General features: G+C 44.9%; 4 protein-coding genes across 4 annotated transcripts; 2 read left to right on the top strand and 2 right to left on the bottom strand.

Annotated features, from left to right (window-relative positions):
- Positions 1-277: 277 nt before the first annotated feature.
- On the bottom strand, positions 278-562 carry SAMD00019534_080290 (hypothetical protein; the record flags this gene model as incomplete). Its single annotated transcript, XM_012896489.1, has 1 exon — positions 278-562. The coding sequence occupies one exon, from the start codon at positions 560-562 to the stop codon at positions 278-280; it is 285 nt and encodes a 94-aa protein (XP_012751943.1).
- Positions 563-1,569: 1,007 nt separating this feature from the next.
- On the top strand, positions 1,570-3,506 carry SAMD00019534_080280 (hypothetical protein; the record flags this gene model as incomplete). The annotated part of the gene is made up of 2 exons (XM_012896488.1): positions 1,570-1,630; positions 1,780-3,506. 2 exons carry the CDS (start codon positions 1,570-1,572, stop codon positions 3,504-3,506), a joined length of 1,788 nt encoding a protein of 595 aa, XP_012751942.1.
- A 1,378-nt stretch (positions 3,507-4,884) lies between these two features.
- Positions 4,885-10,569, top strand: SAMD00019534_080270 (hypothetical protein; the record flags this gene model as incomplete). Its single annotated transcript, XM_012896487.1, has 17 exons — positions 4,885-4,955; positions 5,033-5,141; positions 5,208-5,612; positions 5,675-6,277; positions 6,351-6,554; positions 6,623-7,575; positions 7,646-8,045; positions 8,111-8,224; positions 8,295-8,582; positions 8,647-8,876; positions 8,940-9,229; positions 9,290-9,475; positions 9,537-9,703; positions 9,763-9,888; positions 9,950-10,123; positions 10,191-10,259; positions 10,327-10,569. 17 exons carry the CDS (start codon positions 4,885-4,887, stop codon positions 10,567-10,569), a joined length of 4,632 nt encoding a protein of 1,543 aa, XP_012751941.1.
- A 423-nt stretch (positions 10,570-10,992) lies between these two features.
- SAMD00019534_080260 (hypothetical protein) lies at positions 10,993-13,846 on the bottom strand (the record flags this gene model as incomplete). The annotated part of the gene is made up of 2 exons (XM_012896486.1): positions 10,993-13,491; positions 13,574-13,846. 2 exons carry the CDS (start codon positions 13,844-13,846, stop codon positions 10,993-10,995), a joined length of 2,772 nt encoding a protein of 923 aa, XP_012751940.1.
- Positions 13,847-14,900: the final 1,054 nt, after the last annotated feature.

The raw sequence follows: 14,900 nt of genomic DNA, 5'->3' as shown, positions 1-14,900 counted from the left end.
ATAATCTCTTGTAATAACATTGATCAACAATACATGTCTTAACAGTTGATCTATATCTCTCTCCATCTCTATCTTTATCTGTTTGATCAAATGAGTGACTGGATGGGTTGGCTCATCAAACAATCCAACTCCAATTCCAAGTTTTATCTGTTTCTTCAAGTAGCGCGACACACTAACTCAGAGAGTAGTCGTCGCCGTCTCATTTATTAAGCCGCTCGTGCGAGCTTTCATTCATTGTACATGTATATATATATTAATCTAGATATTGTTGTTGTTGTTAGAAGTCTGAGAGCCTTCCTTTCCTCTCCCAGTCTCCGTATCTTGTTGGTTCTGGTCCGGTTGGACCACCACGTTCGCCAGTCTTTGGATTGATGTACTCCTTGTTGAACTCTGCCTCCAATGCTTCAATCTCTGCGATCAATCTCTTCTTCTCTTCACTTAGCTCTGGTAGTGGTTGTTCATCTGTATCTGATGTTGATGTATTGTTGTTGTTGATGTTGTTACTGCCGAAGTATCGTTGATGTCTTGACGTCTTGAACATATTGCTGTAGCAACAAGTCATCGTTGAACGTTGAGAGTATGAATATGTAAGATGTGATAGTCTATTCATCATAATGCAATCAGTTAACTGAACTATATGTATATAAGTATATAAGTTGATTGAATGAGTGAGTGATGTCATCAAACAATACCCATTCTCCACTTTCAATCTCACTCATGACCACCAACATCTTCTTCTTTTTAGTGGGTCGATGTGGAACATGCGGACAAGATGTGTGTTATGTTTCGTTTCCCGCCAACCGTTGGATTGATGTACTGATGGGTGGATGTCATTGTGATGTGGTTGTGGGTGATGTATGAGTGATTGTTTGATTGATTGGAACAAACACACTGACCAACACAACCACACACAACCCTAACACACTCACATTAATCAATCAAATCGGACGATTTAGATGTTAGGTTGATTGATTATATCTTCAAATCTAGATATGTGTTAACAACACTTGTAGATCCGACCATGAGGATTGAGTATTGTGTTGTGTTAACTTGTTGTTGTCCACATATTCATTCATTCCAATGACCTGCCTGATTGTATGTTTGATTGATTGATTGATGTGTTCATTATAATCAGACGACTTCAACATCTTAACACACAAACTCAATCTATTAGATAGATAGATAGATAAATAGATATATAACTTCAAAGTTATAGAGAAAGAAGAAGTATTGTGTGTGTGCGTGTGATTGTGTGATTGACTCGATATTATTTGATCGATTCCTAAAGGTCGCAATTCTTTTCGCCCCCTCCAGCTACAGCACCACACTCAGTGCTGGATTCGAGACCCATCAAACTAATCAAAAGCAACAACACTCTACAAAAACACAACCCAATCTGGGTTAAGATTGTGCCACGCAAGCCATTTAAGGGCCTTCTCAGTCAATCATACATCAATCAGTCAATCAGTCAAACTACCCACAACCTAGATTCATTCAATCATTCATTCTTTAACTTAGTATTAGTAACATAAAAATATAAAATAATCAACAATAATCATTTGACCAACGATGTCATCATCGTCCACCTTAACATTGTCAATGGATGGAGCGTCACTACATAGAAGCACTGGTATGTTGTTGAGTCGATCGAATGGAATGGAGTCGAATGATTGATCACTTGCTGACAGACCCTCTCCCTCCTATCAATCATCTTGGAATAATTCCACCACTCATTCAATCATTCAATCAATCAATCAATCAATCAATCAATCAATCCAGACAGCCAGTTGGAAACGACAATCAAAGAGTTGAATCAGAGGCTTGAACAAGAAAAGATGAAACAGGCATCAATAGAGCGAGAGAATTTGGAGTTGAAGAGACGTCTACAAGAGATACAGAAGGTACAAGAGCCACAAACAACAAGTTCAGCTCTATCACAGGCACAACAAGGTCAGCAACATACTGGAAATGTCACTCCACCTGCTTCACCACCCGTCCATGGCACAGTCGATCACAAGGACATCCAGCAGACAATATCAAAGTTTGAGGAACAGGTACTACAACTTAAAGAGGCACTTACAAAGAGAGGTCCTTCGAGCGATTCGTCGTCGTCTCGACCAACATCCAGTTTGCCACGCGCGTCAACTTCAACCTCCACTTCCACTTCACAACACACTGCTTATACAACTGCACCTGGCAGTGTCCAACATCTACTACTTCAAAGTAAGGTGGACACTTTCGAACAGAAGTTGTCATCAATAAGGAACATTCTGGTTGACCTGTCTGGTCAGGCCAGATCATCCACGGCGGCAACGGTCGACTCAAATGAAAAGGTCGAGGACGCACCACCACTGGCGTTGGCAAGCACGAATGGCGACGAGAAGTTGGCCGAGCAAACACAAGAACAAGATGTGGAAGAGCATGAGGTGAAGGATGGAGCAGCGACAATTGTATATAAGAATAACGAGGTGGAGAGCGACATGGAGAATGAGGTGGAGAATGAGGAGGAAGATGTTGTTGAACAGAAGAAACAACATGATAGTGTACATACAGAATCAACTACAACTGTGGCCATTGGTGTGGCCGAGCCAGAGCCAGCGTCAGAGACAGAGACAGACCAAGCAACAAACGCAAACACAAACACAAGATCAAACAACGAAGAGATGATAGCTAAACTGTTATCGGCACAGGTGGAGGTTGTCAAGCAAAGTGGATCGGTGCTGAGGTCATCGATCATTGATATGTTTGATGTGTCATCGCTACCAGATGTACCCATGACTACTCCAGTGATGGGACATGCACGTGGCAGCACAGGATCCAATCACTCACAGTCGTCCAAGGACCGAGACTCCATCTCATCATCCTCATCCAAGCACAGTCCAATACTTCCACGCGATAGACATAACAGTAACAACAGTACCAGCAATAACAGTAATAGCAATAGTAATAGCAACTACTCTCCAAATACATCTGCTGGCTCAATTCATGGTCATGGTCATGGTCATGGTAGTCAAGGCAGCCATGGAATGCTCAGCAGTATTAGCAGTAGCAACGAAGAGGCCAATGAGGCGGTCACTACATTCAGCATGAAGGTTGTCTCGTTGAATGAGAATGTGGTCAAGGAGGGCATACTCAAGAAGAAGGGTGGTGGCGAAGGCGGCCGCCGCAATTGGACGACCAGATGGTTCCGGCTCAAGGTGGACACGCTGGCCTACTACAAGAAGCGCACGGGTACCTCGCCCAAGGGTGTGATCAAGCTGAAAGGCGCACGAGTAGAGACTCACAGTGGCAAGCCATTTGGAATCGTACTGCTATCCGGCATGAATGAGAAGAACATCGTGCGTGACTACTTATTAATGGCATCATCAAAGAAGGAACAAGAGGAATGGATTGTCGCCATCAACGATGTCATTACAAAACTAGCACTTGGCACTCCATCAACCAGTAGTGCCACCACTCTAATATCGACTACAATAACTAATAACAATCACAATAAACAACAATGAAGTTATTATTATATACATGTACATGTATACATTACATTATTACTTTGAGCCATTGGACATTGGACAATGACATTGTCTCAACAAACCCATAATTCAAACAAGTTGACATGGTCAAACTTCGAAATGAGTAATGATCACCTAATTAGTTGTCCATTCCTAAAGTAGTAATGTATCCTTTTATATATATTCAGATCCCACTTCTACTACACATTCAACCACATCGACCAATCAACTCATCAACTCACCCATCAACCCATCAACCAACCAACCAAACAACCTCAATCGGGTGTACGTCGTCGACAGTAAACAGGATGACAAGCCCTCTCCCACTCACATCCACACCTCAACACACTCACTCTCTTCACTACAACTGAACTAACTCACCACATCACGTCGTTGGCAAGTTAAGGCAGCAAAGCGACTTTAGATAACTCAGATGGCCAATGACCATGCTGCGGCCTACACATTCGCGCCATCTAATCAATCATTAGGGGGTTAGTGCCACCACCTTTAACACTATGAATGCAAGGAGGAGGAAGGATGCATTTCATGGTAAACCCGGGTTGTTGGTTGTGTCTGACTAAAGACGACCCTACCCTACCTGTAAGCTCACATTGGCCCATAGCATCTTGTAAACAATCAAACAAACACTAACTATCTCTCTGTCGTTGCCTCTCCATCTCCCCACCTTTATACATGTCAACAAGTAACACACACACCAATCTTGGTAATAGTTACTAGTAGTAGAAGTAGTAGTAGTATAAGTATAAGGATAATCATAGCCTGATCAAGGCATCCTGGCCAATCTCTACGGTGTGTGTTAGTGTGAGCTGGTAGCTATCTATCACCTATCTTGGCAATTGTCCATCCATCCCGCACATCTGTTGCATGTTGTTCATGGGTAGTTGCCACCACCCCCTTCAATCCATCCATCCAATCCATCCATTCAATCCATCCATTCCAGTCATTATCCTTTACTAGTAGTTGTACATACATAGAGATAATAGTTAAAGAGATAGAGAGACATATACACATACCATTCACACAACTCACTTACTGACTTTGGCTGGATGAAGTAGTAGTTGTTGTAGTAGTAGTGAGTCCAAGTTGTTGTGTCCAATGTTAAATTGACATCATCATAGTAATGTTGATTTATAACAATAGTAGTAGCAACGGCAGTTGTAACAACAATAATAGTCACAACAACAATAATAATATTAATAATAATAATAATAATATTAATAATAGTCCCGGAGGCACTGGAATAGTGTCTGGACATAACAACAACAACATGCGTACATCATCATCGTCCGTACCAACGGTAAAGAGCTCCACCCCTGTTAGTTCTTCAAGCTCGAATGATAATCACCAAAGGTATATGAAGCTCTATAAGACTGTTGAGTGCCAAACCGTACAAAAGAAGATGATCTGTATCAAAGATAGAGATTGGTAAGTATTACTTGTAACTTACTCTGGTAGGTTGTTTAATTAATTTGAATTGATTAACTAATATCTTGCCTTTCCAGTTTCTACTATCACAAACATGAGGAGATGAGAAGAAGTCCATATGGTCCTGATGGAGTAACAATCGTATACTCTCACACCACGTGTCAAGAGAAGTGTGGCAAGCCAAATGTAAGTTCTATACTTCCTGGATCAACTCCATAATCACTAACTTACTAACAATGACCAATTACCAAGTGTAAATATGCACATAACGATGTCGAGGTTATGTACCATCCATACATATATAAGACCAAGCCGTGTAATGACCATGATGGACACAACAAGACCTGCAAGAAGGGACGATGGTGTGCCTTTGCCCATGGAGAGGATGACCTCAGAGTGGTAGCAAGGTTCAACAACAGCAACGGGGTTGGCAATGGCAGTGTCAATGGCACCAACGGTTGCAGCAACGGAGCCTCCAATGGTCTGAATGGAAGTGGCAATATAAAGAATGGCTATCGCTCTGTTCCACTCACAACTGTCAATGGTATCCTCAACACCTCGGTTCTCAGCACCAACCTCCAGTCCAGTGTCAATGAGTTGTCCCCAAACTCCTTGCTCTATCCGGACTACTATGACAGTCACACCCTTCAAATGAAGGTAAGTTCTACTCTTTCATGAGTACTGTACAACAATACCAATTCAAACACATTACACTATAGAGTCTCACGATAAGATATGGAGTTCTCAAGGTTGACAAGGAGAACAATCTCAACGCATATCTTGACCTGTCCGCCAGCGTCTCACCATCCAGTGACGCGCAGAACAATCCCAACGAGAGGGTTGTCATCACTGGACTGCTCAACCGCAACCGTGCATTCGATGGAGATATAGTCGCTGTTGACCTCTCCTCAGTGGATGATCCTGGACTCATCCAAGGCCTCCGTGTCGCTCAAGAGCATCTGGACCGGGCTGTCGAGCACATCCATACTCATGGACTACCCTCGGACTCACACCTCAAACAACACGCGAACCTGGACGCCGCCAGGGAGGGACGAGTCGTATCCATCATCAGTGCCAACCATAGACAGACCTACACATGTGTCCTGAGGAAGAGCATTGGTGATATTGCATACCTGGCACCAGTTGACCACCGGTTGATTGGAGCTATTGCCACCATATCCATGAGATCGATGTCCAACTCCAAGGGCACGCGCGACTACTATGAAGTCACTGTACAGGGTTGGCCAGCCAACCAACCATTCCCATTGTGCCAGGTAACCAATGCCGTGGCCTGCATCGATGAGCTATCGCAGAGTGTATCAGTATGTATCAATCAGTCATCTTCCTCTGCTGCCCACGGCAACACCTAACTGACATCCAACAATCACCCCATAGATATTGAAGTCTGAGAATAAGCTAAACGTTCCATTCTCCGATCAAACCGAGTCAGAGGTCAAGTTAATCAGCTTGAAGGCGATGAACATCAACAATGTCCAACAGAGAAAGGACCTACGTAATATGTTGACCTTCTCTGTGTCACACAAGCCCGAGATACAAACACTCTTCTCCTGTTGCCAGTTGTCAAACGGTAACATCAAAGTAAGTTCTTGATTGAATCTCAAATCCACTACCATTGTTTACTAACACCCTCATACATTCACACATAGTACTACGTCCATGTGACTGATGCATCATTCTACATCAAGGCCAAGTCTGTCATCGATAATGAAGCCTCTGCTAGAGGTAGCCAAATCGATATGGGCAGCTACACATCACACATCCTTCCAGCTGATGTCATCAAGACATTGAGCCTGCAGCCTGGAAAGGACTGTTGTGCCATCACTATTGAGTGGGAGATGCACAACAATCAACCGACGAGCGAGAACTATGTATATCAATCAGTGGTCAGCTCGTCGGGCAACCTCACCTATGACGATGTTAGAGGTATCATCGAGAATGATACGCTTGAGCACACCAAGATGATCAAGCAGCAAGCACATCGTGTCAGGGACCTCATTGGAGACATCAAGAGACTCTACAACAACATGAAGTTGTTCCACAACAAATACCGAGACTCCTCACTCACGCCACTCACTGGCGAGACGTCCATCTACCACGACCTGACCGACCAGATCAAGCAGATTGCCAACTACATTGCATGCAACGTCAAGAATCTCCATCATGTGATCTATGTCAAGTCGATCCAAGATCTGCCACCAAAGGTCGCCGAGCATCTCAAGAGCAGCCACGAGAAGCATTCAATCAAGATGAACACCAACCAATGCACCATGGCTCAGTTGTTGGGTGACCTTGATGGCCATGTAATGGCTCAGCAATACATCCTCCAGCTGGACAAGCAGACCAGGGTCAGTAGCTACTCGACCAAGGAAGGCAAATACCTCCAATATCCATTCTCCATGGATATCACCAGTCCGCTCACGAACTACGCCGATCTACACAACCAGAGGATGCTCGTCGCCGCCATCAACTCTACAATCAACCCCGACAGTCTGTTGTCAGACCATAAGACCGTGAGCCTCCCTGACAAGTTCCAATCTCTTGTCGAATTGACCAATCACCTGGAGATGTGCCAGTCATTGAAGACCAGGGTGGAGAGACTGTATGCCAACATCTGTACATCTAATCAGATTKGTCAAGAAGCCTATCACAATGGATGGAGTGATGGTCAGCTTTGAGGGTTCAATCATTGGCATTTGGATCGAGAATATTGGCAAGACACTCTACATTGATCTGCGCTACATCAATGGATGCACATCCACCTGGATCCGCACCAATCGCCATCTACTCGTCATGTGGGATCCAAGTAGCACAGTGATCGACTGTGTGGACTGCCCAGTGAAGAAGAGTCTGTATCATTCACAAGATGGAATGTTGTCGTCCTCTGCCGTCTCATTGTATCCGATGCAACACATGGACAATCCCAAGCAGTTGGTCACCCTCAAGCTCAGTGTATACGATCCCATCCAAGTACAAGTATCATCACTTGCCAATCATCTTCGTCCCAAGTTCTTCATCCACCAACTCTGCAGCCTGAAGAACACAGTCCCATTGTGTCATGAGCACTTGACGGTATGACCAACATCATCTTCCAACCATCAATCACAAAACACTAACACCAATCCACTCAACCAAAGAACAAGGAGATATACATGCTCAGCAAGTATCCATTTGAGCCATCCAAGACCATAGACACTGACTCTACCTACATGAATCATTGGAGTACCTTAGTTGACATCAACTCTACTCATGTAAGTCCTTCACCTCACGATCCATAATGCTTACCCAACTCACTAACTCACACAATGACAACATTAACAGAAGAGCATTGTAAGGTCAAACTCAGTGTATGCCTTCAATGTGACAATATCTTGGAGCAAGAAGAAGAAGAAGTATGTTGGATCGTTCAACGTACCATTGAACCAATCGCCTCTGGCCAAGAGGATCAGTCGTGGTGACTTCCTCTGTCTACGCTATACCAATGAAGACAAGACCATCCAAGCCCTTCACACATTCATCACCAAGGCCAACTATGAAGAGAAGTGTGGCCGAACTCTCTGCAAGTTCTCCATTAGGTCCGCCAAGCTCACTCAGAAGGTCTTTGTATTGGTACGTCGCTCACTTATTCATTCGCTCACTATCAACCCTCATTCACTAACACGAATACATATAGGAGATAATATTCAGAGATGAGTTCAATCGCAACCTCATCAATGGTGTTCAAAGCTTCACTGAGCTGAACACAGAGTTGAAGGAGATCATATTGGATCAGAAGCCATTCCAATACCACAACAACTTGGGCATCGACAACCTAAAAATCAACCTCACGCCAGAGCAACAGAAGATCATACAACAATGCATCAACTATCCCCTGACGATCGTTGAGGGTCCACCTGGAGCAGGGTAACTATACATCACTTCTCTTCCCCTCAGGCACACTCACTTATAATTACCTCCATTCTCCAGTAAGTCCACCATAGCATCACTCATTTGTCGCGTGGCAGTTGGTGACCCACAGAGCAACAATGGTATTGTACCAAAGGTGTTGCTGTCTGGTCCAAATGATCATAGTGTGGACTGGTCATTCAAGAAGTTGATGAGAATGTTCCCCAACATCAAGGCACTGCGTGTCTACAAGTCACCACTGGATGAATCTGCCGAGTACATTGTACCTGAAGATATCAAACCATACTCGCTGCACTACCAAGTCAAGGTGGATCCTGTGTCCTCCAACTCCAGGGACAGAGAAGGAATATGTAAGTCACAAAACAACATCCATTGCGGCCAAGTCCACTAAAACTCACCTCAACTACCAGTGCTGAACGATGCAAAGGTCATATGTTGCACGTCAGATGTATCAATGGAGAAGCGTATCACAGACCTGAACATACCTTGGGTGATCGTGGACAATGCCAACCAAGAGCTTGAGCCTACCACCATTTGCAAGTTGAACAAGGCCAGACATCTAGTCCTACTTGGGGACTCAATAACAGACATCCATGGTAAGTATTCTCTTACAACTCAATCACTCATTCAATTAATCTAACAACAACCAATGTTTAGACTCTGAGGTATCAATCAAGAAGCATGATCTCACGACCATATTCACAACACCGTTGGCCAGAAGACTAAAGAATGTACCCACCATCAAGATCTACCCAACGCATGCAACTCCAATGGTGTTCAATGACCTTGGCGACCTACCTTATGATCCGAAGTCTATTGTGGCTGTAAGTATTGTATGATACATACCACTTCATTGGACACCAAACTAACTCGTCCAATCAAGAACACCAAACCACTACTATCCTTCTTTGATATCAGTGACTCTGAGGAGAAGTTAGATATCAAGGACTTTGATTCAAAGGATGAGCACCGCTGCTCCAAATACATCAACGAAAGAGAGGCAGCATTTGTAAGTGACACCAGGTCCATAGATGAATGATTAGACACTAACACTTTGTCACTGCAATCAGATCTCCTACCTTGTCAACAATCTGGTACGAAACAATAACGCCAATGCATCGACCATCACGGTCATATCACCCTATTGTGCACAGAGATGGCTCATTCGCCGATACCTCAGCAACTACAACTTTACTGATATCAAGGTTATGTCGCACATTGAAGCAGCCTATACTAGGACTGATGTAAGTTGCCCATGCACCTCCACGATGTTGAACATCCACTAACCAATCACAATATCTCCATCTCTAGTGTGCCATTGTTTCCTTGGTAAGGACAAGCCCAGATGATCCCATCTCATTCGATAATGAGCAATACTTCGTATGTATTCACAATCTCCCAATATCCCAAATGGTTCTCTCACTGACTATCCATCAATCCATGTTAGCTACGAAACCTCCTGCTAACAACCAAGGGACTCATCTTTATTGGCAACATCAATTGTTTGGAGAACAACTACAGATGGAAGTCCTTTGCCAGCAAGATCAGACAGCTAAAGGTGTACAGTCAGACCAACATGAGCTCCATGACCAATCCAATCTTCACGATGGTAGAGACAGAGAACCTGTTCAAACTCAACGTCTACCAAACTATCACCTCCAACTTCCAAGGCTTAAGTATCCACAACTGACATTCATTCAATTGTCCGTCGTTGGCAACTTCCAGCAGCCTCCAAWTCACCCATCCATCAATCACTCCAACCCTACGATCAAGGGTCTGTTGCTGAAGACAGTCTACCTGTCCAGTCAACATCACATCACATCATATCACAAGAACGAGTCTCTTACCATAACATTCCTACACTGTGTAGTAGTATAGTAGTATTGAGGTAAAGACACACTATTTATAACTTGTATACTTGAATTGATCTGATTGATCGCTTTATTATAGTCTTGGTACAACAACAACATGATTATATATTTGTATTATTAATTAATTATATTTACCACTTGAATGATTCATTCCTGATTGAGCAAGGCATGGATGTTAGTATCATCTCCATGATGACGTTGTCAAATGCAATAGTCTCGAGACAACTTACAAATAGATGAACTTAGAAGTACTCCCTGCCTTCCTTCATGATCTTGTTCTGGATGCGCTTGCCATATGGAGTGTTCTTCAACATGGCTAGGTGAGGACGAATGGCCTCGACCAACTTGGTGTGCTGATGTGGCTCTGCGATGCTCAACGAAGTCTGAATGACGTAGTTGGCAAATGGATCCTGCAGCAGGTTGGCAAGGATATCGCAGTCGATGAGCTCTTGAATTAGGTGGCCTCGCGTGCTGGGGTCGGCAACGTTCAGACACTTCTCCACGACGTTGGAGGAGAACTTCTGGGTGGCGAGGATGGGCACGTGACCCAGGAAACGCTTGGACATTTCGGTAGCCAAGCCTGGAATCTGGAGGTCCAGCACATACTGGACAACGTAGTTGCCGAATGGATCCTGCACCAGCACCAGTGCGTTCGATATGATCTCGTTGATCAACTGCTTCTTCTGCGATGGCGAGGCGTTGTCGATGCAGCGCTGCAACACACAACATCCATGACGATGCGTGGCCACCGAGATACAGTTTGGTGTCGTCGAGACAGAGTCGTAAATGAACTGGTTGTCTTCGGGCGGCAACTTATTCAAGCACTTCTGGATGACGTGGTTTCCGTTCAGGTCTTGAATCAACTGAACGACGTGGTTGGCCAAAGCCTTCTTGATCAGGGCAATCTGCTCTGGGTATGTAAGGAACTCGATCATCTTCTGGACGGCACGCGTGCCATGCATGTTCATAGAGATGCGCACAATGTCTGGTCCGACCTTCTCGATGATGGAGAGACTCTGACGATTGTTGCAGTGCTCCAAGAGCTTCTGGCACAGGTAGTTACCGAATGGGTCGGTCATCAACTCGAGCATGTACTCGCAGACCTCCTTGAAGATCATCTCGGTCATCTGCTCGTCGCCCTCCTCCAGCTTCTTCTGCAGGAAGCGGCAACCATTCTGATCGCGACACAACGGGTAGATCAAGCCGGCGAGCTGCTCCACTGAGTTGTACTGCTTCGAGGCGATGAACTCGATCTTGGCGTTGATGTCAACGGAGGCCTGTGCTCCGGTGTTTGATGCCTGGTTGTTGACGATGGACTGCTGCTGCTTGTTCATGCCCATGTTTGCCTGCTTGGCGTTGGAAGACTGCTGCTGCTGTGGTTGCTGCTGCTGTTGTTGCTGCTGCTGTGGCTGCTTCTTCTCGGTCTGGGCGCCAGTGTCTGCATTTGGAAGACTCTTTCTCTGGTTCTTGTTCCTTGTGTTGCCACCTCCAGCATTGTTGTTTGCGCTTGCATTGCCGTTGTTGTTGGCAACATTGCCGTTGCCGCTGCCATTGTTCGATTGCTTGCTGGTTTGGACTGGGGCCGCGGGGGTGGGCGACTGGTGGTTGGACATTGGAGCAGACGAACCTGGTGACTTCTCAGACATCTGTTGCTGGCGCTGGTACTCGGACTTCTCGGCGCTGTCGTGGACAAAGTTGCACTTGAATCCTCTGCTGCAGTAGCCCTGGGTGTAGTATCGGCACACCTGCGATGGCGACGAACTGTCGCCACTGGTGCTACTGTTGGGTGGGGTGGGCGTACGGGATGGAACGACCGTGTTCATCTTCTTGCCAGAGGCTGTGTCGGCAGACGATGGGTCGGCGTAGAACCTGTCAAACGATGACTCGATGTCACTGCCAATAAGCTTGTTGCCCGACGACACTGGTGTTGGGGCGTGAATGTGGCTACCCTGCTGTGGTGCCACCGCCTTGTTGAGGTTGGAGCCAACCACGCCTGGTCCGCCGCGCATTGGCTGTGGCTCAAAGGCCTTATCCTTCCATGCCTTGTTGAGCGCTGAGTTCGAGGTGCTCTTGGTCATGCCAACGTTGCCGTTGGTGTGCTGGCTGCTGCCCGTGTCGTTGTACAGCTGATTGATTGTGGAGTAAGCCACATCAAACGAGACTGGCGTGATCTCATCCTGCTGCTGCTGCTGCTTGCCGACGCTCTGATCGTTCAGAGTCATCTGGCCCATCTTGAGCTGGAGGCCTGGAGGGGGACCGCCAGCAGCGGGGCGAGGGGGCATACCAGGGGGCGAGAGCTCAAAGAACTTGTTGTTGGCGCTGCCAGCTCCGACACCGCCACCAAACGCAGCGTAGTTGACCGTTCCAATGGGGGCTTGGCCGCCCAACGCATTGTTGAATGAGCCCATGCTGTTCTGCTTCTGATTCATGAACTTTGGGTGCATTGGCTGCTGTTGCTGCTGATGATGCTGCTGCTGTGGGTGGTGCTGCTGGTGATGCTGCTGTTGGTGATGCTGCTGGTGTTGCCTCTGCTGTGGGTGATGCTGCTGGTGGTGTTGCTGCTGATGAAGATGCTGCTGTTGATGATGTTGCTGCTGCTGTAGGTGATGATGTTGTTGTTGGTACTGTTGATGTGGAACATGAGGTTGTTGCTGATGGAAGTACTGTTGTTGCTGTTGTTGTTGTCTCTGTTGTTGTTGTTGTTGTTGAATGTTACCCATCACATTCTGTCTAAAGAATACCTGTTTGATTGATTGGATCGATGCGATTGAATGAGTGAGTAAGTGAGTGATCATGTGATTGATTGATCATGTGATCACATACCTCATTGAAACCATTGTTCCACAATTGATCATCATCGTTGGCAGGGAAGTTGTAAAAGGATGGAGCAGACTCTAGGGGTGGAGGCAGAGTGTCCTTGTTCTGATGACTGTGATAGAACTCAAAGTAGTTCTCATCGCATCTAATATCGTTGAACAACTCGCTTGGACGAAATGCAAACAACTGATTGCTGTTGAGCGATAGAATAGGTGGAGCTGATGTCGAACGATCAGGTGGCTTAAAGCTCACCACCTCATCGTCTTCCTCATGTATCATTCTTCTTCCTTATTCTTCCTTCTTCCTTGTGTGTTTGTTTTTGGTGTTGTAACTTGTTGTTGTTGTTTAGGTCTGTATGTTTGATTGATTGATTGATTGATGCTCTTGTTTGATTGATTGATTGAAGTGATATGGGTTGTGTAGTTTCTACCACTACTGGTTGACTATATTATAATCAACTTGCTAGGCTAATCGACGCAGAGTCTGTTGATGTTATAAGTATGAGTATTAGTATATGTTGCTGTGTAGGTTACAATGACAATGAGACAATGAAGAATAAAAAGAAACGAACGTGTGAATTGATTACATGCAAAGTCTAGACAAACAAGTTGTTGATCTGATCAATCAATCTAGTTTGTTGTTGTTGTTGCTATTGCTAAGATGTTGCAAATGTTGTTGTTGTTGTGTGATAATGATGTTTGAATGATCAGGTGTCCCTTAACTCAACTTCTTAATCTTCTTCTTGTTGTTGTTGTTGTTGTTCTGTTCTTCTCTCTCTCTCACTCTCCCTTTGAAATTGATTTAAAATGTAGCACTCACATGATGTGGTGGTGCGATTTGATTGATTGGAGAATATGTGTGTTATGTGTGTGTGTCTTATTGGTTGTGGATGGTTGCGAACTTTAGAGAGAGGCATATGTGGTGTGTATGCTGTGTGAAGAGAGATGAGATGTTGGGTGTGTTTGACTATGACCCACCCACAACATCTTGAAAAGGATGCATGGACGATGCTCCAGAGTTGAAGATGTAGAGCAAACATCGGAGTTGTTGTTGTTCAAATCGGTCATGACAGAGAGATGTGTGAGGAGGAGATGAAGATGGAGAAGATGATGACAATGAATCAAGGAGAAAGGAAATGAATGAATGAATGACTGACCTGTTGCAGCTTTGCTCGAGACCTTTGTTGTATATAAATATAAATATAAAGAATGAAATGAATAAGTGAATGAATAAGTGAATGAAGAATGATTGACACTTGGGACTACGACGATCTCCAACAAGAAACAAACAAACTCGTCTCAATGACTAATCAAGTGCTATTTAAGGTCAATAC

The sequence above is a fragment of the Acytostelium subglobosum genome (genome assembly GCF_000787575.1).
Source record: "Acytostelium subglobosum LB1 DNA, scaffold: scaffold17, whole genome shotgun sequence".
NCBI lineage: Eukaryota > Evosea > Eumycetozoa > Acytosteliales > Acytosteliaceae > Acytostelium > Acytostelium subglobosum.
The sequence above is the reverse complement of the archived record's forward strand: the minus strand, read 5'-3'. Positions and strand labels throughout refer to the sequence as shown.